General features: G+C 47.2%; 1 protein-coding gene across 3 annotated transcripts in view; it reads left to right on the top strand.

Annotated features, from left to right (window-relative positions):
- Positions 1-24,633, top strand: part of UBR2 (ubiquitin protein ligase E3 component n-recognin 2) — a 2,523,611-nt gene that overhangs the window by 1,442,359 nt on the left and 1,056,619 nt on the right. For all 3 annotated transcript variants that reach the window (XM_069608499.1, XM_069608498.1, XM_069608497.1), the window contains one exon: positions 18,212-18,321. In XM_069608499.1, the coding sequence (XP_069464600.1) occupies positions 18,212-18,321 (110 nt within the window). The remainder of the gene's footprint in view (positions 1-18,211; positions 18,322-24,633) is intronic.

Raw genomic sequence — 24,633 nt, 5'->3', positions numbered from 1 at the left:
AGCGTCATAGCGTTTTGCAAAACGTCGAGTTTATCGCCAAGTGAAATGTTTGAGGCTTTATAGTGTTAGATTTACCGTGAGGAACTGATATCTATGACAGAGAGCGTGCAGCGCTTAACCTAAATCACGCAACATAGCATAGATTAAGGACAGCACGCAGATGTGAGGCAGCTGCGTAATAGAGGCAGTGCGGATTACGCACGAGTAGCGACAATCCCACACTACCGCCACGTCTGGGGTTCCGTTCTTCACCCGCGAGCCGGTGACAAGCTCCGGTGGAGCACAAAGTCCCTCTCGCTGGCGTAGATGGAGACAAGCGCATCCTCCGTCACAGAAGCGATGCAACTTCACACCTTTAAGCACGTTTCCCACAGAGGACTTGGGCCCCAGCGCTGTACGAAAGTAGCACGCAGCTCCAGCTGGCAGAGGCACCCATTGAGAGATGTAGAGCATATCTATCCGTGCAAACGGCAGTGACAGCCCAGCACATGAATTCCAACAAGACAGCAGATAATACTGACAGGTTACCGAAGTGTACCACCAGCGAAGTAAGGGATAACAGTACTGAGAAGTGCATAAGGTGCTAGCCAATAAAAAGATGAAATATATGTAATCGTATTAGTAACGTACCTGAAATCCGACCACATTGATAACAACGAAGCAGTGGACGTGCAATTCAGTCTGCTAGTTCAGGTATTGGCACAGAGCACCCAGACATTTTAAAGACTGTAGGAGTATGAATGGAGCGAGGAAGAGCAGGTGCAAGACCTAGCGTTCAGCATCTAAGAGGTGCTGGGAAGCTCATTGGTGGATGTAGTGGCTCAAGGGGTGAAGCCCTTGCATGACAGATTGGCTACCTTAGAATCCCTCCTAAGCCAAAAACAAAAAAAAACCACCAGGGCCAGGGAGAAGCAGGGCCATCAGGGGAGTAACAAGACCTGCAAGAGGAAACACTCTAGTACTCCCCCGGGTCGCAACTATGGGGTGAATTAAGATACCCCAGAGGCAGCCGATGGTTTTGGGAAGCTGAGAAATGCCTTCTTGCAGGAGTCAAAAGTTTCAGGCCTCGTGACCCCGTTCCCAGGGGAGGACAATATGGGCGACGCAGGCATAGACTCAGAGGAAGGGTCACCAGAAACCACAGCTTCTTCACAAGATGAGGACGTCAAGCCCGAGAGAGAATGGGCAGAGTCCGCCGGTGGCAAGAGAGCCTGAAAAGAAGAGCACTTAGAAGGTCAAGAAGGGGAAATAGCGGACATGTTCAATCCAGACAATATCAAACCCCAGGTCCTCGGACTGGCAGCCATCACCTATGGTGACTAAGTATATAGCGCAAAGAATTAAGAAGGCGCTGGACAAAGAAAGAACAGCGCACAAGGGCAGAGGGTCCACGCCCACACCTGCCAGGTAAAATTGTAGAGGCGCTCAAACTAGATCCCAAGATGTAGGCATTTGTCACCAAAACAGCAGAAAACCTGCACAAAGGCATGGACAGGTCTTGGAGAAGCTGTCAAGAAAAAGTGCTGAATCTCACAGGCCCCTTAGCTAAGATTATGGATCTGGCAGACGAGCCAGAGATACCGGCGAAGAGGTAGACTCAGATACATTACCAAATTGGGCACAGAGAGCAGTCTGCCTGCTAGGTAACGTGAACTGCATGAGCCTCCATTAGGAACATATTCCCAGGCAGAGTTGTTGCTGTGACCGGCCGCTAAAGGGGTTGAGTGGCTGGTCGCTTCCAGTCAGCAAGGAGACCTCTGAACAACAGAGCGGATTACTAGGAAAACAAACGGCAGGACTCCTTCTTCCCTTCCAGAGGGAGATTCCCCAGAGGACGGAGGAGCAGGGGTGCAGGAAGAGTGCACGGCTCTAGCACAGGCAAGACCCTTTACTTACCCACCAGGGGGGGGGGGCAATGCAGTTGTGGCAGAACGGAAGCACTTTCCAGCTATGCTTGGGTGCTGCAAACAACCAGGGGGTCACAGTTAGAATGTATGCAGAAGCCGAGGCAAGAGCGTGTCCCACACCCTATAAATATGCCGCAGACAGAGCGAGAGAGCCTTCCCAGCGAATTAAGGCAGCTCAAGCAGAAAAATGCATAGCGACTCTGAGGTTCGGGAGCAATATATTTTTGGTTCAGAGGAAAGAGAAAGTGAGGCCAGTTATAAACTTCAAGAAATTAAACGGCTGGGTGATATACAGACATTTCATAATGGAAGGTATTTACCAGCTGAGGGACATTTTGAGAGAAAGTGACTGGTTAGCCAGGATAGACTTGAAGGACGCGTACCTCACAGTACCTGTGCAAGCCGAATATCGCCCATTTCTAGCGTTCAGTTGGGACGGGTGATTTTGGCAGTTCAAGAAAATGCCTTTCGGGCTAACGTCAGCACCGTGGGCTTTCATCAAGCACATGAGACCCATAGGAGAGACAATCTGAGAGAAAGGGATCTGCATAATACTCGTACGTCCCGTCCCTTTTCCTCCATACTGCATGGGCGTCCCTCGCTAGGGACGGGAGACTGAACCTTTTACACCAGAAAAAATCTCCTTACCCTTTAAATTTAGAGGGACGTGGGGCAAGGCACTCGGAGCATGCGCCCCCCACCGGCGCCACTCCCCAGTCCCCTTTTCCGCGTCGACTGGAATGGCCCGATTTCACTCGCACTCCTGGGTTGGGCTTCGGCCATGTAATACCACGCGCTCTTCCCTGGATACTTTCTTCTGTCTTCTTTGTCTTATTTTATCAATCGGGTACTCGGTCCTCTGACGCCACGTTCCTCCCCGGCACATGTCGACTTCAGCGGGCTTCAGTAGGTGTCCAGTCTGCGAGGGGCTCTTCTCTACATCAGATCCCCACACTCTTTGACTCCACTGCCCTGGCCCCGACCACAGATGGGAGGGTTGCACCGCGTGCGACGCACTGTCTTCGCGTGCTTTGAAGAACACACCAGCTAGGTGGAGGGAGCTCTTCGAGAAGTCACCTCTAGAGGACTTGAAGGACTTCGTCAGACATAAGTCAAGGCCCAAGGGAGGGCCGCTCTTTTCCAGCACACTCCGCAAGGGCCACTCCTTCCCAAGGAAACACCCAGACAGGAGGAATCTCTCAGGTTCTCTCACCAGCACAGGTATCGAGGCTAATTCACATACCGGCCGCCAGATCGAGGGGTCTGTAGATCCTTCTGGTGACAGTGCTGAGGGACTGCAAGGTTCTTTTACCGGGTGCACACCCGAGGGGTTACGCCCTTGTACCGGCAATGTGGCCGAGGGGGCGCCTGCACGCAGCACTACCGGCAACTCTGCTCAGGACGACACACCTACCAGGCCTCTGCATGACGTGCAGGGTTGGTCTCACGCTCCATCGCCAAGAGTCCTGGAGGAGGCCCGGCCCAGTGAGCCAAGCACCATGACCTAGGCACGTGGTATGCAGCTTGACAAGAAGGCCGCCGCGCCAGACAAGATGGCCGCTCATCCGATACCGCCCCGAGGAACGCAGAAGGTGGGAGAACTTGTTACAAGGTGGGACTTGTCAACCATGTACGTGGCCTACAGTTTGTCCATCAGAATTGCAGGGCAGGTTTACCCTGCAATCAGCTAGCAAGAGTACGCACTGGCTCTAGCAGCCGCCTGCTACCCTGTCAACGTCACCTGCCACCCCACCGGCCTGTGAGGACAAGTTCATTGATAAATTCCTTATGCTCTTGAGATCTCCTCAGATGAGGTCCATCCTTAGGGATGTGATCAGGGACATGCTCCCTCCGGCCCCTCTGCCTGTGCCTATAGTCATTCCTCCTATGGCTGCAGTGGCGGAGGGCCCGGTGCAGCCTGTGCTGCCCATGCCAGCCCCTCCGATTCCGGCTCCCCTGCCTCCCACAGTTCAGGCGGTTCCGTACCAGCCTCCAGCTCCGGTTTCCACACCTCAGCGCCCTGCACTCCTCCACCCGCTCCGGACCACCCGGACGCACTGGTGGACACAGATGAGGAAGAAGACCCTGTCACACCTACGTCAGCCAAGGCCTTCCACGAACGACTCGCAGGTCTGGCGTAGTACTTAGGCCTTCCTCAACCCGAAGCCGAACAACCATAGGCGGGGGTACTGGCCGAGGTCCTCACTCTACGCCCTGCAGCTTGAATAGGGATCCCGATGCAAAAGGACATTGTCGCCTTGGCCAAGAAGGGGTGGCTCAAACCCCAATAAGCCCAACCTGTCAATCGGCGCCGGAACGCCAAGTATAGGCAAATGGAGGGGGATCCACTCTTGCTGTCTGCCCCCCCTCAACTGCTCTCTTTTGTGATTGCTGCGGCATCACTCTACTCAAAGCCTCCGTCGTCCTCGGCCTCCGTGTCCTCAGCGCTGCTATGCAAGGAGGAGAAGATCTTTGAGGTGTACGGGAAGAAGCTTTATTCCAATGCTGGGTTGCATCTTCGCCAATCCAACGCGGATGCTATGCTGGCAGCCGTTAACCAGAGGCTTAGGTGGCAAATAGCCGACTTCCAACCAGAATTTCCAGTGCAGAGCCAGACACATTTCAAGGCGGGACTGGCAGAGGCAAAAATGGTGGCACAAGACATCATGGTGTCCACAGTGGCCCACATTGACAGCTGTGGCTGGGGCATATGCATCGCCACGGACATGAAGACTGCCTGGCTTCGGGTTACTAAATTTAACCCAGACGTCCACAAACCCATATTGGACCTTCCATTCAAGAGGGGAGACATCTTTCTCTCCACCACCGATGAGGAGCTAGATAAAAAGAAAAACAGTTCGCAAACTGAGAAGTCTTTATCCTTACGAAGGCCACGCCCAAGACATACCCCCAGTCACATCAGCTCTGCCACAAGGGGCGGACGTTTGGAGGGCTCTGCGGCTTCCAAGAAAGGAGGTCCAGGCATCCTGACCGTTGGCGGAGTCAACACAGTTGCAAACAATAAAAGGGGGGGGGCAAGGACTTTATTCAGGCCCCCTTCCTCTGTAACAGCCTCAGAGGGAAAGATGGCATGACACGTCCCTTTGGGTTCACGTGTTTCCAGTGGGGGGCAGGCTTGCCCTTCACGCAGAGTTTTGGCATCAGAAGTTTGCGGACCCCTGGATCCTCTAGTATCCACGGGGTACCAACTACCGATCCCTTCCTCTCCTCCCTCCTCCCCTCCACGCCCACAGATTGGGAGAGCAACTCCAGGGGCGGACAGACCGATCTGCCATTCTGCCACCCGCAGAATCAAAATGGACTTTGGATGGCCCTGGGTCCGATTTTATAGTCCACTCTGGGGCCGGTTTTATGAGACACATTAATATCCATGGAGCTGGGCTGGATTTTTGTAACTGAAGTTGTACTTGTTATGTTGCCTCACATAGTCTTCCACCATCTCGCTGCACAGCGGCTACCGGGTGTATTTATGATTAGAATGCACACAGTGTCAGCCAGAGAACATCATCAAAGAAAAGCGAACACTTAGTAAGTGTTAACTTTGCTTTGATGATGCACCAATAGCATGAGTCGAGAGGCTGCCAGGGCCCCAGCCATCCTCTGGCTTGGTGCCAGGCAGGCAGCTTCACGTTCTCTTCAAGAACACCAACAATTCCTGTCGTGGGGGTGGGCTCTACATCAAGTTTGCTTTTGCCTGCCTTGGGTAGGGGGCAGGGCGGGGCTTACCCGGAGATGACTCTTGAGCCTCACCCTCATAGGGCAGGGGGCCTGTTGATATGGAGCAGGCTGGCAGTGGCAGCCAATCATGCATTGTTGTGTTCCTGTGTGCCACACCCAGCACAATTTGCAGATATGCGAAAAGAGGTGTTGATGACAGAGGAGGGAGCAGGCCTCAATCAAAGCACACCCGACAATGAAGAGGGGCCTATTTAAGCTGCTTGGCCCAGCTGTAAACTGCAATTAAGTTTCTCTGGAGACAGAATTTGTGCATGTGGGTACACACATTAATAAAGAAAAACATAAAATTGAAAGGGCCAGCGGGAGTCGGAGAAGAGGCAGTCACTCTGAACGAGAACAGTCATGTGAAGTGTTTGCAATTAATTGTTACTATCTCTGTTAGTCGAGAAAGGGCCAGAGCCTTGCCACTCAGTCAGTGTGTGTCACGGCCATGCAATCATCGTGTCCGCATGACTAAAACATGCAACTCAAACCACAAGGGTATGTTTGAGCACAGACAAAAACAAATGTGTAAAAAGATAGGTTTTCTCAAACACCTTTTGCAGACAGCAGCATCCCTCCCATCCATGGCATATGGTGGTGGGAGCATGAGATGACTTAAACTCAGTGCTATTCCTGGTGCTGTATCTGGGGCTGGTGCGGAAGGGAGCTGTGTCGTGGTCTGCGTGGGTCCTTGCTTGCAACACCTAGCTCAGTGTGGGCTAGACAGCAGTGGAGGCCGGCCTTTGTAGTAGTCCTAGTCCTACACAAAAGTGCACCATGGGAGAGGGGTACACTGAATTCTAAAAAGACCCATTTGTGTGTACATAAATGTGCGCGTGCAGGATTGCCAATTTGAATGAATGCCAGAACGACACGCTTAAAGTAGTGTGGACTCGGCCAACATGGAAGAGCTTCCCTGGACAGCCCGGATCCTGTCCTGGTGGCGCATGCTAGCTCTAGGTATCCTGGTTGATGTGAAGTTTTCGGAAATAGTATCATTGTGCAGTCTTTCATTTTACTAATTTAAGTGTCCACCTGCTCCAAATTCCCATTCCCCCTTTTATCTTTATCTTACTGTCTCCACCCTCTATATTCTATCAGACCTGGCCCCAAGTATTCAATTGAATCCGCTTTCTCATAATGTGGGCCCAGGTGGTGTTAGGGATTTAGCTGTCCATGTTGCTAGTCTGTGCATTAGGCGTTTATGGTGCAGCTCAGTTGGTTTGTTGGAGGGAGCCCCACTGATGCTTGCTAGTGGGCACTGGGTTTCCGGTTGCAAGTCTGAGAAAGTCTGCGCTTGTCTATCCATTTTAAGATGTCCCCGGCCGCGCCCGGGCACTCACTACTTTGGGGTGCTACTAGTTGGGAGGGCTCCACAAATGGAGGAGGTCGGACTACAGTTTAGGCGAATAAGGCGGGACAGGTTCTGAAGTGGTTAACTGCTGCGGCAAATTCAGGACAGAGTTACCAAATGTGCAGCCTAATGTATAAAACATTAAGGCTGCTCTGTGATGCAACTCAACGAAAGAGATGTTTACGCTGCTGTCAAAGGTGCTACGCTCCTGTCAGTGCTGCTTTGTGTTGAAGGCATGTGAATGTGATGGTGTTCTGTGGTGAGAACACTCAGTGCTGCCCAGTGGTAAAGGCAGTTGATGCTACTCAGTGTGTCAGTGTTAAAAAAAGCACAGTGAAGGTGGTTAATTGTAAAGGTTTAAATTGGGTGGGCATGGGAGGAAGTGGTGACAATGCAGTATTTAGGTGGCTCCAGTGTCACAATAAATATGTACAAGAATCTCTGTTTCGACCTGGGCTGCCCAGGGTCTGTTATCGTACCTGCTGGCTCCTTCATGCAGTGAGATTGTATGTATGTCACACTTAACAGGTCATGATCGAGCCTCTCTGAAAGCTCTCTAAGACTGAAAACAAACTGCATCCACGCCACATGTTTCTTTTTAACCCATGAGCGAAAGCTCTCATCTTCTAAAAATGTCTGGAATTCGATATGGACAAACCGCTACAGGCCAGGACAAAGCTTCATAATTTTAGTTTACAAAAATTGAAATTTACCTTAAACTGTAGTAAGTATTGCTGCATGTATGTGTATTTTGTGCATGCCCATTGACTAGGAGTGTCCAATGCACAGTGCATCTTGTAAGAGCTGTTTCCTAAATTCCAGTGTGCAATTATAGGACACAGTCAATTGTACTTCTGCATTAGGTATAAATTGTGGCAAGCACAAGTGTGCACTATAATGTGGTCCTATCGCTCTCAGTCCAAACTGTTGGCTTTGGAGCCTAGTGTTTGACCTTGCTTCCAAACTTTGCAGCATACAGATGTGGCGTTCTGTAAGCCCTAGGATTGTATTTCAGAATGTACTATATATCCAGAATATGGGGATTAAGGCAATAAGCAAAAGTTATTTAATTTGAAAAAATTATTTCCCAGAATGCCTTGCACACTGCTTCCCCCTTATCTTTGCAGGTCAAGGGTGGGTGAAATAAAAAGCTTTGTTTATTCCAACATTAGTCACGGTCCCTGGCATCTAAACGCTGGTCCTTATTCCAAACAGCCTGCTTTAATATATATTGGGTGGATGGTTGAAGGTACAGATCCTGCCTTTTATTGTGCCTGTGCACTTGCACAGCTGAATCCCAATACACATAATGATATGAAACAATGTTTTCTCTGTGCTTCCCTGTGCATTGGGAGTTTTGTTACAGGCCCCTCAGTAAGGGACCTCTCAGAGGCTGTGTATGGTTCAGATTCAGTGACTGCATTGAGGACCCTTTCTGAAGTTGCATCAAGGCCTGTTTTCTTGGGACATTTGTGTGCCTGGGAGGAAGCCTGAGGGACATAAGGTGTATTGCATCATGTTTCCTTTGAATACGTGTTTTCTGGTCTTGGGCATGTTTGCTCAGGGTTTTGAACAGAAAAAAGGAAGTTGTGGAAAATGAAAGCTTCTCACTTCATTAAAGTCTTAGTATGGCGATCCAAAGCCAGGTTATCGCTAGTGCCAGTTCTGCAGCACGCTGTGTCATACTGGTATGAGCATCACGTGTTGCGCTGAGGACATGTTTTCCTAATTTTTCCAGCCAGCAATCGCACCTCAGTAGTTTAGGTGCATTACCCTAATTTAACGATGGATTGTACTCCCGCTGTAGAATTGGGGAGGTGGTAACCGTAGTGTTGCATTGCTTTAGATTGGGGATTGTTTGAGCGGCATGAGATGTGTGGTGGCACCATGGTTGTGGTGAATTGTGATATTGTTAAGTCGTAGCTGAAACTGCCTGCTTGCGGACATCACCATTTCCTGGCACCTTACCTGCAGGACTAGACTATTCCCGTGGGAGATCTATACCTAGACAGACCCAGATGTGGGGTTCATGCATGCTTAGATTAAATGCTTCTGTCTGAAAGTGGATTTATCACACTCTCATGCTGCCTCGACTAAAGGCTTGGTGATGCAGCTGCCCTTTGGTATCAGCTGTGATTCAAGAATGCATTCAGAGCCCATCATTGCACTCGACTCGAGTGCACCCTAGCATGTTGACCCATGCACAATCATTTATCTTTAACTGCTATTTTTCAATATAACAATGGGGTAGGAATTGGAAAGTGAGGAAGGAAAAGTGAGGAGGAATGGTAGAAGAGACAAAAACGAGAAGGGTAGAAGGATGGAGGGAAAGTTAAGAGGAAAGATGGTAGGGAGACAGGAAGGAAACAATGTGATAGATGAAGGAAAGGAGGAGAGGAAAGATGCCCATGAAGAAAGGGGAGAGAATGGAAGGGGAAGCAAGAAAAAAGGAAGGAACACGAGAAAAAATAAAATCAAGAGGAAGGAAGGAGAGGGAGGGATAAGGGAGTGGTGGATGCTGGGAGGGAAGAAGGAAGGAACTGCTTACTCCTAGTTTACTCGAGTAATATAGACCAGCAGGTTGAGCGCTCGCTGGCGCTGCTGTGATCTATGCATGATCTGCAGGTAGCAGTTTCAAATCCTGCCAAGGCCAACTCAGCCTTTGGTTAATCAGTGAGTATCAACTACTTTGTTTGGGAATGATTGTATGTAAATATGTGATATATACAGTGCTTTGGCAAACGCGCAGTCTAAATAACAAATCATTATCAAATGCTAGGGCCATGGAAAGGGAATGTTATCACTCGTTTTCTCAAGTGTTTACACAAAACTTTACATGCAACAAACTCCCTTAACCCTCCATAAGTAGCATTTTCTGTAAAGGTGTGAATTGGCATGATTCACGGGTGATGGTTTGAGTGCTACTTTCTTTTAGGTGTCTGGGCCCAATTATTGTCCCAGTACGAACCGGCTTAGGAATCTGTTCCAGACAGCTACCAGTAGAACACCCAAACAAGGATAGATGAAGACATCTGCAGGGCAGGCCCCCTCGACACACCTCCAAGGATTGAAGGAGTGTTACAACAGGAGTCCCCACAGTCAGGCAGCCACTGGCGATCTTCAATGGACAAACAAAGGAGCAGGCGGGGCACCACTTTCGTTCAGGCAACAAAGCTGTAAATGCAGGAGCAGGCGCCTTGTCACACAAGTTGAAGATAATACAAGTTCAAGGGATGCACTCAGAATAGTAACTGCTGCAGGGGGCTACCCCAGGAGAGACCAGGTCAGTCCACCGGTTGGTACAAGGATACTTCTGAAGGGTCAGAAGGCACGGATCCTCGAGCATGGTTCAAGACTGGTTGTTCCCAATGGTCCAGGGGTCGAAGTTCTGACAAGGGCCTTCTTGAGATCAGGACAGAGGAGCAGGGCTTCACCAGGACAGCACTGGATAGCTTCATGGGTTGTCCTCCAGTCGTCAGCAGGCTGCATTTCATTGTTGGAGCCAAAACCTCTACAAAGATCTGTTGAATAGCTGCAGGAGCCCCCCCTTTTTATATTGGTATGGCCTTCCTTTTATCTAGGATTTGGGACGGGGGCATGCCCAAGCCCACCAATGGTAAAGATCTGCACCATTCGAGCAGGCAGTGGCTATCCAATCATGGATAGACACTGGTACCACATCTGGCCAGCAAGACACATTCTGGCATCCGTATGTGTACTGGACCAGACACTCCTAGCCTCCCCCCGCATCCAGACTCTCACACAAGCCACCACTTTGCCTGGGAAAGCAGCAGCTTTCTCCGGGAAAGTGCATTCCATATATGGCATTTCCTTACCTGGAAAAAGCAAAAAGCCAAAGATCAATATGGCCAAAGGATGTACGGAAATTGCAAGACTCTGCCATCTTGGGGTGCTAGCCCCCTTAGTAGCCATTTTTAGTAAATGCAAAAGTGCACAAGTAAAATTACCAAAACACAGTACAAACATTGCTGTGGCCACCATATCAGCCTAGGCACACTGTAAAAGTAACCAAAAAGCCATTACAGAAAGTTATAAGGAAACGAGTATCGTAACCGCAGTTCACTTTAGGGTGACATTTGCAATTGTAACAATACAAGAAATCCACAGTCTCTCAGTACCGATAGTCTTATGGACTATCAGTACTGAGCTAATCAGCTTCCCAATAAGACTGAGTAAAAAGACCAGGGAAGTAAAGCAAAAGGATGTTCTTGCCTCTAAAATGGCAGGGTAAGATTCATAGCAAAAAGAAATGGTGTCCCATAGTAGTCTATGGGAGAAAAGCAGCAAAAAAGAAAATATTTCCTAACAAATAGCATACACAATAATGATCTCAACAACACAAATAATTGTTTTTATTCGATGCTCCATGATAGATAAACCCACTATTAGGCGAGGCTCAGAAAGCGTCTATTTGCTATAACCAAACACACGCAGGCTATGTAGCACTCCTCATACCTATGTCCCAACCTCCCCTTTTCTTGCAGAATCAAGCACAACAAGGCCACTCTTAGCATCAGAAAGGTGCTATACAAGTCTGTATTTGATTTGTCTGGAACAAAGCTTCTCAGTCATACATTGGCCTTCGAAGGTATAGGTGATCAGAAAGACACAAGGATAGAGCTATTTTCTTACTAAGACTGCCTACCTGGTGACTAATACTAGAAAGTGCTGGTGTGCCGCTTATCTAAAAGGAGACAGTAAAAGAAAAAGAGATTGTCTTAACAACAAATTGTCCAGTGCTTTACCAGATGGTCAAAGCTGTAGGCAAGTATTCAACCTGGTCCATCCTAGGACACTGTCTCACATGTATATGAATACATGAGAAAAAAGGTTACAAAATAACACCTATGGCATGTAATTAGAAATCTATCATTGGTACATAGCAGTTTAATATCCCGTAGACTTACTGAATGAACCTAAGGTTACTTAGGGTTAAAATAAGAAACCCAAAATGAGAGAGTATTACTTAGACTTAGCAACACCTATTGGGAAATGCAAGAAAACAAAACACTCCTCAATCTCTGTTCTCAAATACTGTTTCTTAAGAGGGAGTGTGAAGAGTTGCAGGTCGCTCAAAAATAGAGGTAGGCCAAATTGGGCCTCTTATATGTGGGAACCACTGTCTACCGGTTTCAGTGTTAATAATGTTGATGTAACCACTTTCTTCAGGACAGTCTTCACAAATGTCTGGTACTTTGGAGAATTGAATAGCCAGAGAAAATGCTTTGTGGAATATACATTACCACACTTCTAATGCCATAGACTAGAGAGCCGTCAAGCAAGAGAACTGTAAGGAAAAAAAGGCATAATCCAGAATCACTTGTCTGCTGCAGCCCCAAGCAAATTGGCTAGAGGGAATGCACTTGATTATATGCATTCCTACGATGTACAGTAACTTTATTAAAAACACATGAAAACCTTAAAAGAAGGGTTATGGATCCATTCAAAGGTTTGCATCTTTGTGTCCATATATATGAGAGTATACTAGGGCACTAACCTGTTAGGTAGCTCTTGTGGAAGTCAAAAAGATGTAGTTTTACACAAGAGCACTCTCCCCCTTATGCAAATATAGTCTGGTATGGACCATTTTCGCCATCTAGTTAGGCACAGGGAAGACTAAAGTCCAGAGAGCAATGTCAGACAGAACGCACTTGTTTTTCGTACGTAGTCTCATTTATTCATAGAGGCATGTGCACGATGTCTGCTAAAGGCAGGTAGTTTAATGGATGCCCACTTAGTTGCATTCAGACTAGGTGCTAACACAAGTCACCTCATTGGAAACAAGATTTGTGAGACAGAAGGGTCAAAACCCAAAATCAAGGAGAACGCGGTTGTATAAATATACGCATAACCAATTGTAAGTCTCCACTTCCTGCGTAGACAGAGGAGCAGGTATGCATCAAATTGTAGCAACGCCGTTGCCATTTCCCAGTAGGCACTGGGCGTCGTCGTCACGATTCAACTACGATAATCAATTCGGGCTTATCTTCACTTACTTGCTGGAAAAGTTAACCGATGTCCCATCAGTGCATGTTACTGTAGGGCTCCATTAGTGACCGGAAAAGCAGTGGGAGAGTTATTGCACAGTTGTTATGGCAACCAGTTCTCGTGATTAGGGCCACGTGACTTTGCCAACCATGCGGCGTAGACAATACGTGCAGATGTGTAAGGAGTCACAACGCTGTATTGGGCGTGTGTCTAGGGGATAGGTCAGGCAGAGGAGTCGAGGCACGTAATGGGATTCTGAAAAGGCACAGATTGAAGGGTACCACAAGGGGTGTTTTTTAGATTCCTTGTTTTACCAATTATTTACTACGCAGTGCCCCGGTCCTTTTTAGAAAGTCGAGATAAAAGTGAAATAGCAAGGGGTAAGATCACAAAATGATGGTTATTACAAAAACTGGAAAAATCCAAAGTACCAATAGTTCGTTGTCTTAAATATTCAAGTGAAGTTATCTAATAAGTCATCATTGAACCGAACCCCAAAAGTGAGAGGCACATAAATGAGCATATTTCTATAGCCCCATAATACATGTGTCGGTGTGAATGAACGGACTATTCCAGCACAGATAAGGACTGCCAAGGTATTACTTCATTTAGGCCATTTTGATCCTTTTTTAAGCAGAATATCCAATTCTGCTCTCGTTTTAGGAGCATGCTGGCAGTATCTCCTCCTTGTCTTGGACACTTCACCTTTTCAATAGTATTCCATTTGATTTCTCAGGCGTTATGCTCTTTTTGTTGGAAATGTGCCACCAGGGACGCATTTTCGCGGATGGTCCCTACAGAGGACATATGCTCTTGGATCAGTTTCTTTACTCGTCTATTCGTCATGCCAATATATAACCGTTGGCAGGGGCATTTTATTAGATAACATTGGAACTATTGCAATTAATTAGGTTCAGTTTCCAGGGTGTTTTTAAGCACAGTTCCAAAGTTCTCGTGCACGTCATCATGATGCAGACGTTGCATTGTCCACATGAGGAGTGTCCCAAAGCTGGTGGTGTCTCCCAAAGAGTAGTTTGATGTCCAAGTGCATGTGACTATTAGACCAGCTTCACCAATACCAGAACATTCCCTGACCTGCTGTTCTCATCCTGCTAAAGGTTCACCATTCAGAAAGAATATTCGTGACAGTCCCGGAAAGAGCCCATGGAACACAAAGGAAAGACACATGGACATTGTCATGGCGCTTTTGGCACCAGACTCATGGAGTGACTGGGGGGCTGACTCTTTTCCTGTTTTCCCCCAAAATGGCTGGCTAAGGAGCCGCAGGCTAGTTTTTTTAGGTGTTTGGGTTGGCCGCCTATATAAGCCACACCCTACACCCTGAGCCTTGCTTCCCGTTACTCTGCTACTGCAGTGTGACGCTCACCGTGACCTGGGAACCGGAAACAAAGAAAAAGCACTATTGGACCTGGAATCTTCAATACTAGACTTAACTGCTGTTCCTGTTATTCTGATCGAGCCTTCAGCGTCCATCAAGCAGCCACAGGATTCGATCAGCATTTCCACGTGACACCCACGTTCAAGCCTCGACCTGCAAAAGGAAAAAGCAAAACACACACAGAGTACAGCGGTATCGCGTATCAGAAGCAGTGCAAATTTAGATGCCATAACAGCTCGCATCACTGGAGCAACACAATCGGAAACCTGCAAAATGAAGGAAAGACACAGTGAGTAAACTGAACTTTTAAGCATCAAAGGCAGTGCGAATATCACGACAAAACAGCCGCCAGAACCTGCAAAGACAAAAGATAAGGCACAGAGAGCGAGATACCGAAGAATACAGCGCATCCAAAGCAGCACGAGGCGGCTACTCCGTTAGGAATCACTACGCTAGGTGGGAATAAACTAGTGGAGGCAGACAAGTGGTGCACAGTGCCCTGTATCGCAGAAGTCAGAGGTGATACAAGAACTGCAATAACAAAAAACCCACAACCAGGACAATTCTATCACCAGTGCCACAACTGGACTGGGATTGGCTTTCATCATATGAACCAGTGAAGTAACTTGGTTCGAATAAACGAAGAAGCACGGATATTGCGCCCCTGCTGAAAAGCAGGACGGAGTGCTCACCTACTCATATCAGGACTTGACCCATGGTGAGTGTGTTGGTCTAGGGGAAGAATGAAGAGCAGGTAGCAGCGAGCACCCAAGCAACACCTGTACCAAGGCTCTGGACGTCCCTGCAGAGATAAGGTGAGTGTAACAATCTGGTGCCTGATGAGAATGTACCAAGGTATCTCTTGAGATTTTTTCTCATTTTATGGCAAATCTTGGTGGAGGTAATTTCAGAGGGCCCACATTAAGTATTGTCCAAAGTTTGAGAATTTCTTTTTTAATTTGATTAATTTTACTTGAGTAGCTGAATACCGCAGTGAGAAGTTGAGGACCTTCCGGTCTCACCTGTTGTTGTAAGGTTATTTCACGTGTGATATTTCACACCCGTTTTCTTGCATGTCTAATCATTTTCCTGGGATATCCTCTTTTCTAATAAGCGGTTCATCAGGAAACCAGCTTGTGTATCATACTCCTGGAACGTTGAGCAGTTTCTTCTATATTGCAGAAACTGGCCGAAAGGTAGATTATCACAAATACTTTTAGGATGAAAACTGCAATATTCGAGATGGGCGTTCCGATCTGTTGGTTTACGGAACACAGTTGTACTTAGTCCGCCACTGTTTGCTCTTATCTCCATATCAAGGATTTATATGACATCTTTGTTGATACTGTGTGTACATTTCAGGTATCTATTCCTTGAGTTAAGCCATATCATAAATTCCCCAAAAGATGTTGCGTCACCAGTGAAAATGGCCAGGACATCATCTGTGTAGCGAATCCACAGTGTAGTCTGTGAATGAAAGGGGTTGGTGGTTTGGTAGATTGGTAGATCTATTTTTCTTCAAACTCAGCCACATAGAGATTAGCCATAGTCATTGTTGGAAAAAGGTCTCCTTGTAGAGAAAGAAACTCCTGCTAAGTGCTATTTCGGCTAATTGCAGAATTAATTATATAGGTACCTCTGGGGGGGGTTGAGTTCCTGCAGGACTGCTTCAACAATTACTAGTGTCTGTCTGTGGAAATTTTAGTGTACATAGCTTTTATGTCAAGAGTGACAATGTACTATATCTGCGGGTCAAATTTAAAATTGTTCACCATATTTAAAATGCTGGTGGTATCTTTTAAATATGATTGCATTTTTGGGACTTCTGTTTTCAGAAAGAAGTCCACAAATTCAGATACTAGCTCCAAGATGGACTGGATTCCGGCTACTATGGGGTGGCCTGGGGTTTGGGGGGAAGTTTGCTTGTACACCTTGGGCAAGGTGTAAAATGCCGGTATTTTTGGAAATTTTGGATAAAGAAAAACAGCCTCTTTAGGGCTTATGTGATCTTCACATAATGCTTCAACTAATCCTGTAATTAGTGTTCGTGGGTATCTGTAGGGTCACATGGGAGAATCTGATAGTGTTCTCTGTTGTTCAGTAGTGTTGTCACCATTGTGTTGTAATCATGGGTGTTCATCACGACAATGGCTCCCCCTTTGTCTGCTTGCTTGATAGTCAGATCACTGTTATTGCTCAAGTCCCGTAATGCAGTGCATTCTTAATTGGAAATATTCTGGAAGCAGGATTTTTCTTCTTTCTCAATTGTTTCCAATTTCTTGATTATAGCTTTTACAAAGGTGATGGACTCCACAAAGATGTTATGGGGGTAAAAGGTGGATTTGGGATGGAGATCAGTGGTGGCTTTCTGTGTCTCTGCTCCAGGGCCAGCGTCTTGTTCGCCAAAGAATTGTCAAAGCCAGATTTTCCTCATTACTTTTGAGAGTTCTATTCTCATCTGGAAGCCATCATAGTGGGCTGTGGAAACACATCTAAGCCCTTTCTGTAGAACCTTTTCCTCAGATTTAGACAAGGGGGGGTGCTTGGATAGATTTAACACTAATAATTGTGTTGCTGCAACAGCCCTCTCCCCCTGATTCTCGTGATGCAAGGTGAGTTTTGATCTTGTCCTCTCCCTCAGCCTTCCCCATGCCTCCTTGGTATAAAAAAGGCTTCCTTGTTGGGTCTTGTCCTCTCTGTTTGTCTTGGAATTGGACACACCTATCCCCAGATTGATCTCGGTTTCTGGAGCTATTCCGATCATTTCCACTGGAAGTACCAGGTCTGCTGTTGTCGTCAGAGCTTCCGCTGGAGAAACTCCATGCGGCTGGTGTGTTAAGTCTCTGATTTTGTCTGGGTTGTCGCCATCTACGAGGTAGATGAATTGGCTGTTGTGGCTGGATATTAGTGGTGTCATCGTAATAGCTGTCCATAACGTACATATGTCCGTTCATGTGTGAAGGCTGTGATGTCTTACTTGAGTTTTTAGATTTTCTTATTAAGATTTATTTCTTTGAATTATTTTATGATCATGTCTAGATGTTCCAATTTTTTCATAAGTCTCCGGAATTGCTGTGGATTTAAGTTGGTCAATTTTCTGTTCTATTTCAGCCATAGGTTTTGTTGACACTGTCTTGGCTGTATTGATAATCAGAATTAACCAATCTATGGCACACTTATTGGCAACAAAGCGCCAATCCTTGCGGAATTGGATATGATCAAGGAAGATCTGCGGTTCTATTCTGATAATTAGGCCATCTGGATCTGCTTGGGCTCGCAAGTATTCAGTCATCAAAAGACCATGTAATTCGGTCCTTATCAGTTTCTTTTTGAGTCCTTCTAGCTCATTCCAGTCATCACTATTAGTCACCAAGTGTGCCACTGGAATACCTCCAATTAAGGATGGCACTGCCAATATTGTATTGACCAGTTCTTCGGCGAAAGCAAGCTAGTTCGATTCAGTCATATTGATACAAATGTCTGTCATTTTACAAAAGTATCAGGTATATTCATGTGTATTATGATCTAAAATTTAACAAAGAGACCGTACTAGATTAGTGTCTTAGGTACACCAACCAGAGTGTGGGAATCAATCACCCAAATAAGACCCATTCAAAGTCTGTGCCCTTCGGTTTGTTAGGGTGCTATACAAGACCACTTACGTAATCTGCCTTCCTTTGGTAAATGTTTTTCATTTTAAAAACAGAAACCTCTATCTAAAATGTGCTGATATACTGGTGTATGTGTCTGAAATATAAAGACATTTTAAATATATTCTCTTCTTTCTGATCCACAATTAAGGGCCTGGTGTAACTTCAAGTACTTCCCCAAGCATACTAGCAATGCTTGAAACGCTGCAAAATGCTCCCCACTTGGAAATGCACAAGGACACAATAAGGTGGCTTCTCAAGGTACAGTTGGCTTCTTTAATTTGAAAAGATATTCTTTTTAGTTATGAGCGATTGTGTTTCCTCTGTGGCTTGTTCGTTGACATGAAACGCTCACAGGAACCTAGTTGTTCAATAAACTAATTTAAAGTATATTTAGCAGCATGTTAGCTATTTATCATTGTTTTGACAGTTTTGTTTTTCAGTGCAGGTATTTTATCTTTTTTATGCATTGCTATATAAATCTCATGGTTAACGGTACATTCAAGAAAATTATCTTTCGGAAGTTCTAAATATATATTTCGCAGGATCTAATTGAAACTGGTCTACACTCTTTATGCCACATTATTTGAGTCTTCATGGTTTATCAGCTTTTTGGACACAATTAGAAAAAAAGAGGATACCGCCAATCATTGATTTACTTATTGTAATTAAGGTTAAGGGCTTACGGTGAACATGAGGGCTACTTGTAATGGATTGTGTCCTCCCATGGATTCCACATCTTAGATTTATTTGTATCTTACTTTGCAGTCTCCAAATGTTTTTCGACAACAGAGGGCACTTTGCAGCATCAAGTTGACTTTTCCTCAACGGTTACCATTCCTGCGTCCAGATCCGATGTTAGTGATAGTATAAATAGCATGCACCGTGCCCATTGCCTCAGTTCAGTTTCTCCACCCGCACCTCAGCGATTCTCTTCGACTATTGTCGTTCTTTTTGTGATTATTCACAATGTCTAGGCCAAATAGAGGCTATAATAAATGTGAACACTGATTCGAAGATGCCGATGACTGATCCGCTCAGAATTTGTCTCTGGTGCCTCGGCAAAGTACATAGTCATCGAATGCGGCTCCTGCCAATCAATGACCACTAAGACCCTGAAGGAGAGAAGGTCGAAGCTCTCCCCAGGTCAGTCTGTTTCCATGTCTCCGTTTTCAACAACTTCAAAGGGAAAATTTTCTGAAGGTAGAAGTTCTACCAGAGATGAGTCTCCAGAAAGGCCCAAAGAATGCGCTAAGCATTCCAAACGATCGAGATCCAGGAGCAATTCCCGTCACTCTTCATTGTTATGGAGGAAGTCGGAAGAAACAATGCCATCATTCCTCATCTTCAAACTTCTCGCCCGACAAGTTTCATTTACGATTTCCCAATAAGATCGCTGTGGCCGAATAGAAAAAGTTCAGTGAAAAAATGATGGAAGTATTCTCTAAGGCAGCCACTCCTGGTCCCTTAAAAGAGCCAAAATAGTATATTGATTGCACTGCATCTACCAAGACCGGCAGGGAATCGAGTAAGGCTTTGACCCCGCACCAAAAAGACAGAGCCTCAAGACCTCAGGGATTTCGCCTCGAGTAGAGTTGACCACTGATACAACATCGAAGCCAAAAGCTCCTGGGACTGCCTCCTTGATGGAGTCAAAGGGTTCTTCAACGTCAACATCTGAGCCATTTTCAAGTTTTAAACCTAAGTAAAAGACTGATTTCTTCAAATCCTTTGGGTACATTTCTTTTTTTGTTGATTGAAATGTTTGAGTTTGGAATAAAACATGTCAACAGCAATAAAACGTGTTTCTTTATCCCTTTTCCTCCCTGCCCTCCCTTTACCCTTGCCCACTCTCGGATTAAGCATAAACCTATTTTCTGATGCTTGTTAATCTGCTTAGATTCACATGCTGTGCATATGGTCCGACATCCAGTGGTAACTGCCTAGTATTGCATCTTGTCTTTAGGGGACCGAAATGGGACGTCGGCATAGGCATGTCTGTAACACTATCCCTATCGTGACATGTGGTGTACCCAAAATCCCTCACGCGCCGAGGTCCCTCAGATAAATGGTCGCCCCATAGCAGAGCTTTTACTAGAGACATTGTTTTTCTTTACTGAATTGTCGGTTTTTCCCCGTTACGTTACTTCGCCCAACAAGAACATCTTCGTCAAAGACTACCGGGGATTCATCTTCGGCTGTGGATTTCGGCGCCTAAGATTCGGCGGCCGGATTTTCCACGTGGTCGGGCCCTCTGGCCGACCTATACAGTAGGGAGAGTGGGGTTGGGGTGGCCATATTGTCGGTATGTCTTTCCTCCTTTCCCCTCTTTTCCCTGTTGGTCTGGTCATCCTTCCCTGTAGCTATGGAAAGGACTCCTTTTAGATTCTGCCCTAAGTGTAGGGTCAGATATCCTTGGAAGGATGAACACAGGACGTGTAATGCCTATCTCCCCCTGGAGCACGACGAGAAGCGGCGTGCAAAATCCTTTGGCCTAAAACCCTTAAGTAGCGCTGTGTAAAACTGTGGGACGCGTACAGTATGTCACATGTGGAACCCCTTTCCCCCACCGCCACACCCGCTGAAAGTGACGGGGGTACTTCGGATGACCAAACATCCGTTACGGATGTTATAGACCTTCAGTCGGACACTTCTAGGTCTGCCACGCCCGTCCCCGACCCTTTAAGGCTTGACTCTGGTCTTGCTACAGGGATAACACCCGGCGACAGGGGCGTACATGCGCATCGCACTAAGCACACAACCCCTACACCGATTTTGACGTCTTCGTCGAAAAAGGCAAAAGCGCCAAGTGGGCCGCCGAAAATTTCACCTGTTCCCTCGGATCGTTCAGATCCAAAGCCTTCCCCGCATCCGCAGCAGCGTTTTGCGACTGGGCAATCTAAACCAGCTAAAGGCGCTACTCCGAAACCTACACGCGCCGAAGCGCAGGAGCCCGACGCTTCAATGGTCTCTAAGGCCTCGATAGGCCCGAAAACTACGGCTAGTCCTCTACCCGGAAAACCTACCGCAATGCCCTCTAGTGCCGCGGAAGGTTTTCACCTGCCGATAAATCATCGGAGCCACTGTCTCACGATGATTCGGCGTCTATCGTAAGCAGCATCGATAGAATTACGGCGGCAGTGGGGTCTTACCTTGGCCCCGCCTAAGGTTATGGGACAAGCCGCGGAAATAATTTCGGCGGTTTGGTTCCCGATTCTGACGACGCTTACGAGGATAGTCAAGAGCCTCTTTCCGACGCCCTGAGAGACTCCTTTCGAAGCGCAGGGCAGAGAATGCTGTTTCTCCTCACGCAGGCCCGTTTGGGTCCTCTAAATGGACTACAGAAAAATTCAAAGGGTGTGTGGATCGGCTGGAGCAGATTATCAGTTTTTCTGATCTTCCTCCCCCGAAAAGGGCTCGGGTAGACCCTAACCTTCAAATTCAGGAAGATCAGTCATCTGTTTTCCAACAGGAAGACGTGGTCCAGATGGACATATACAGAGACATCTATAATGAAGAAGAAGCAGCTTCTTTTCTGCAAAACTATGAGGAAGACCAACAGAATACTACGGACAACTGGGAGGAAACCTAGCAGGAAGGTCAGGACCCATGGACACAGCAAGATCACGACTCTGATATTTTGTGCCTAGACTCCTCCGTCCACCCCGGCTCGCCAGGCCTCTCCTGTAGATGACCAAATGGCATTCAACTCCATGTTAAAAGAAGCAGCTGAGTACTTTAAAATTGCCACTCAAGAGGCGGTACCTGAGCAGGATTTCGTGGAGGATATCATTAAGGAAAAACCTCCGGCGAGTCAATCCATCCCCCTCCTTTCTTCTTTTAAGAGAAGGGTAGCTCCCTCATTGGTGTCACCTGCTCAAACACGGGCAGTGAACCCGAGAGTCGAAAAACTATTTCGCCATTCCCCTTCCGACCCTCTATACATCAAAGGGCACGCCATCCCAGATTCACTGGTAGTGACTACCACTCGAAAGAGGGCAGGGGTACCCCTTGCCACGGGGGAATCACCACCGGACAAGGAATCTAAGCGGCTGTATGCCCTTGGCAAACGTGTCACGTTAGCAGCCGCATACACTATACGGGTTGCTAATAATACTACTCTATTAGCCAGCTATGCTGATGCCCAATGGAACTTGCTCCAGGAAGGCCTCCAAGAGGTCCCCGGACCGCCAAGTCAAAGCTTCTCTCCATTGTAATGGAGGGAAGACTAGTTAACCAAAACGTTGTGAAGAACACCCTGGACACTGCGGAAACTGCAGGCAGGTCTCTTGCTCAAGGGACCCTACTGAAAAGACACGCTTGGCGGCGTACATCAGGATTTAAACCTGAGACTCAGGCCTCCCTCATTAATAAACCCGTTGAGGAGACTAACCTCTTCGGGAAAGCGTTTGATGAGACTAGAGTCTCATGCTCCTTTTTGGCTGTTTCCAAAGTCTCTGCAACAAATTACACCGAAAACCCTCCTCCAGGAGGGGTAATAACTCTCGGCGGTCCTTTTGAGGGCAAGCCCGTGCTGATCATAACAACTACGGCACGGGTAACTTCAACACAAATCAAACATCTGGAAGCCCCACTTACTACCCCTCAAGTGGGTCAGAAACGTGGCAAGGGTAGAGGCAGAGGCCCCAATCCCAGAGGAGCCACGGCCTCTGATCAGAAATTACCACCAAGTCCAGGTCCCCTCCCATGTCACCCCGGTCGGGGGGCGATGAACATCTTTCCTCATGGCATGGGAGGGAATAACTTACGACCAGTGGGTCTTAAAAACAGTTGCCTACAGTTACTGCGTGGAATTCGCCCGACCTCCACATTTCAAACCGCCGCGCTCGCAGCGCCTTTCACCGGACCATCTGGAGATCCTGATCCAAGAGGTGGAAGCACTGCTGGGAAAGGACGCCATAGAAGCTGTCCCTATTCTTCAGGTAAACAAGGGTATTTATTCAGTGTATTTCCTTGTACACAAAAAGGATCTCACCATGCGCCCTGTTCTAGACCTGTGCCCAGCAAACAAGTTTATAAAACCCCAGAGGTTTTGCATGGCAACACTGCAGGAGGTGATCCCATTGCTGAAACAAGGGGACTTCATGGCAACATTGGACATGAAAGATGCATACTTTCATATTTCAATGTTGCCAGCTCACAGGAAATATTGAAGGTTCATGATCCAGGACAGGCATTACCAATTCAAGGTACTGCCCTTGGGCATCGCCTCGGCGCCAAGGGTGTTTACCAAAGTCCTGGCAGTGGCAGCCGCACACCTGTGCAGACTATCAGTCGCAGTTTACCCATACCTCAACGACTGGCTCATCACGGGGGACTCGTTCTACGCTTGTTTTGCGAACACCCAAAAAACAGTAGATCTCCTGTTCAGTCTGGGTTTCTCAATCAACGAAAAGAAATCCAGTTTAGTCCCCAGCCAAATAAAACAATTTCTGGGAGCTCTAATTCGGACGGAAGACGGTCTTGTCTTCACCTCCAAGACAGGTTTCTGAACATGCTTTCTCAGATCCCTCAATATGTAGCCAGTCGGGAGGTGACGGTACGCAAAGCCGTGCGTTTGCTAGGGATGATGGCGTTATGCATATACTTGGTTCCAGTGGACAATGGGTAGTTGTCTCGCCAGCCCTCGTTCTCTGTCTGCAGTGGTGGTCCAGAGAAAACCTCTTTTAGGGGAAGACCTTCACCACCCCTGCAGTGAAATCCACTCTCACGACAGATGCATCTCTTACAGGGTGGGGAGCTCATCTGCTTCAACAAACAGCGCACAGAGTTTGGTCTCCTCAAGTAGCGCCCAACCATAAAATTTACTGGAGCTGTTAGCGGTGTTCAAGGCTTTGAAAGCCTTTCAGGTGCAACTGCAAGGGAAAACAGTGCTGATTCTAACAGACATCACTACAGCTATGTATTACCTGAACAAACAGGAGGGCACTCACTCTCCAGGGCTATCCAAGCTGTCCCAAAACATTTGGATATGGGCTCTCAGACACAAGATGTTTCTGTTGTCCCAACATGTTCCAGGGGAACTCAATCTTCTGGCAGACGTACTCAGCAGAGATTTCCCTCTGCCCGAAGAATACGAATGGCGACTGCACGAAGATATTGTGTCCAACGTCTTCGCAGAATGGGGTTTCCCTGAGATCGACCTGTTCGCTACTCAGGAGAACGCCCAATGCCAAGACTACGCCTCCAGGTACCACCAGAACCGATCCAAGGGGAACGGTCTCTGGATAACATGGTCGGGGAAATTTGTCTACGCTTTTCCCCTCCCCCGACTACCCTTCTCAACAAGATAGTGCACAAGATGCACCAGGAACCAGTCCCAATGATACTGGTGGCCCCCATATGGGCCCGCCAAACCTGGTTCGCTCACCTGATGGAAATGTCCCTCTCCCCACCAGTCAAGCTACCCTGCCCATACAACATGTTGTTTCAGGACAGGGGGGAGACCCTACACCCATGCCCACAAACTCTGAATTTAGCAGCCTGGCTCCTGAGGTCATAGAGTTTGGACACGTGCAACTCCCTCAGAGGTGCATGGACATACTCAGGGAA

The sequence above is a fragment of the Ambystoma mexicanum genome, chromosome 4q (genome assembly GCF_040938575.1).
Source record: "Ambystoma mexicanum isolate Mex_15411 chromosome 4q, UKY_AmexF1_1, whole genome shotgun sequence".
NCBI lineage: Eukaryota > Metazoa > Chordata > Amphibia > Caudata > Ambystomatidae > Ambystoma > Ambystoma mexicanum.
The sequence above is the reverse complement of the archived record's forward strand: the minus strand, read 5'-3'. Positions and strand labels throughout refer to the sequence as shown.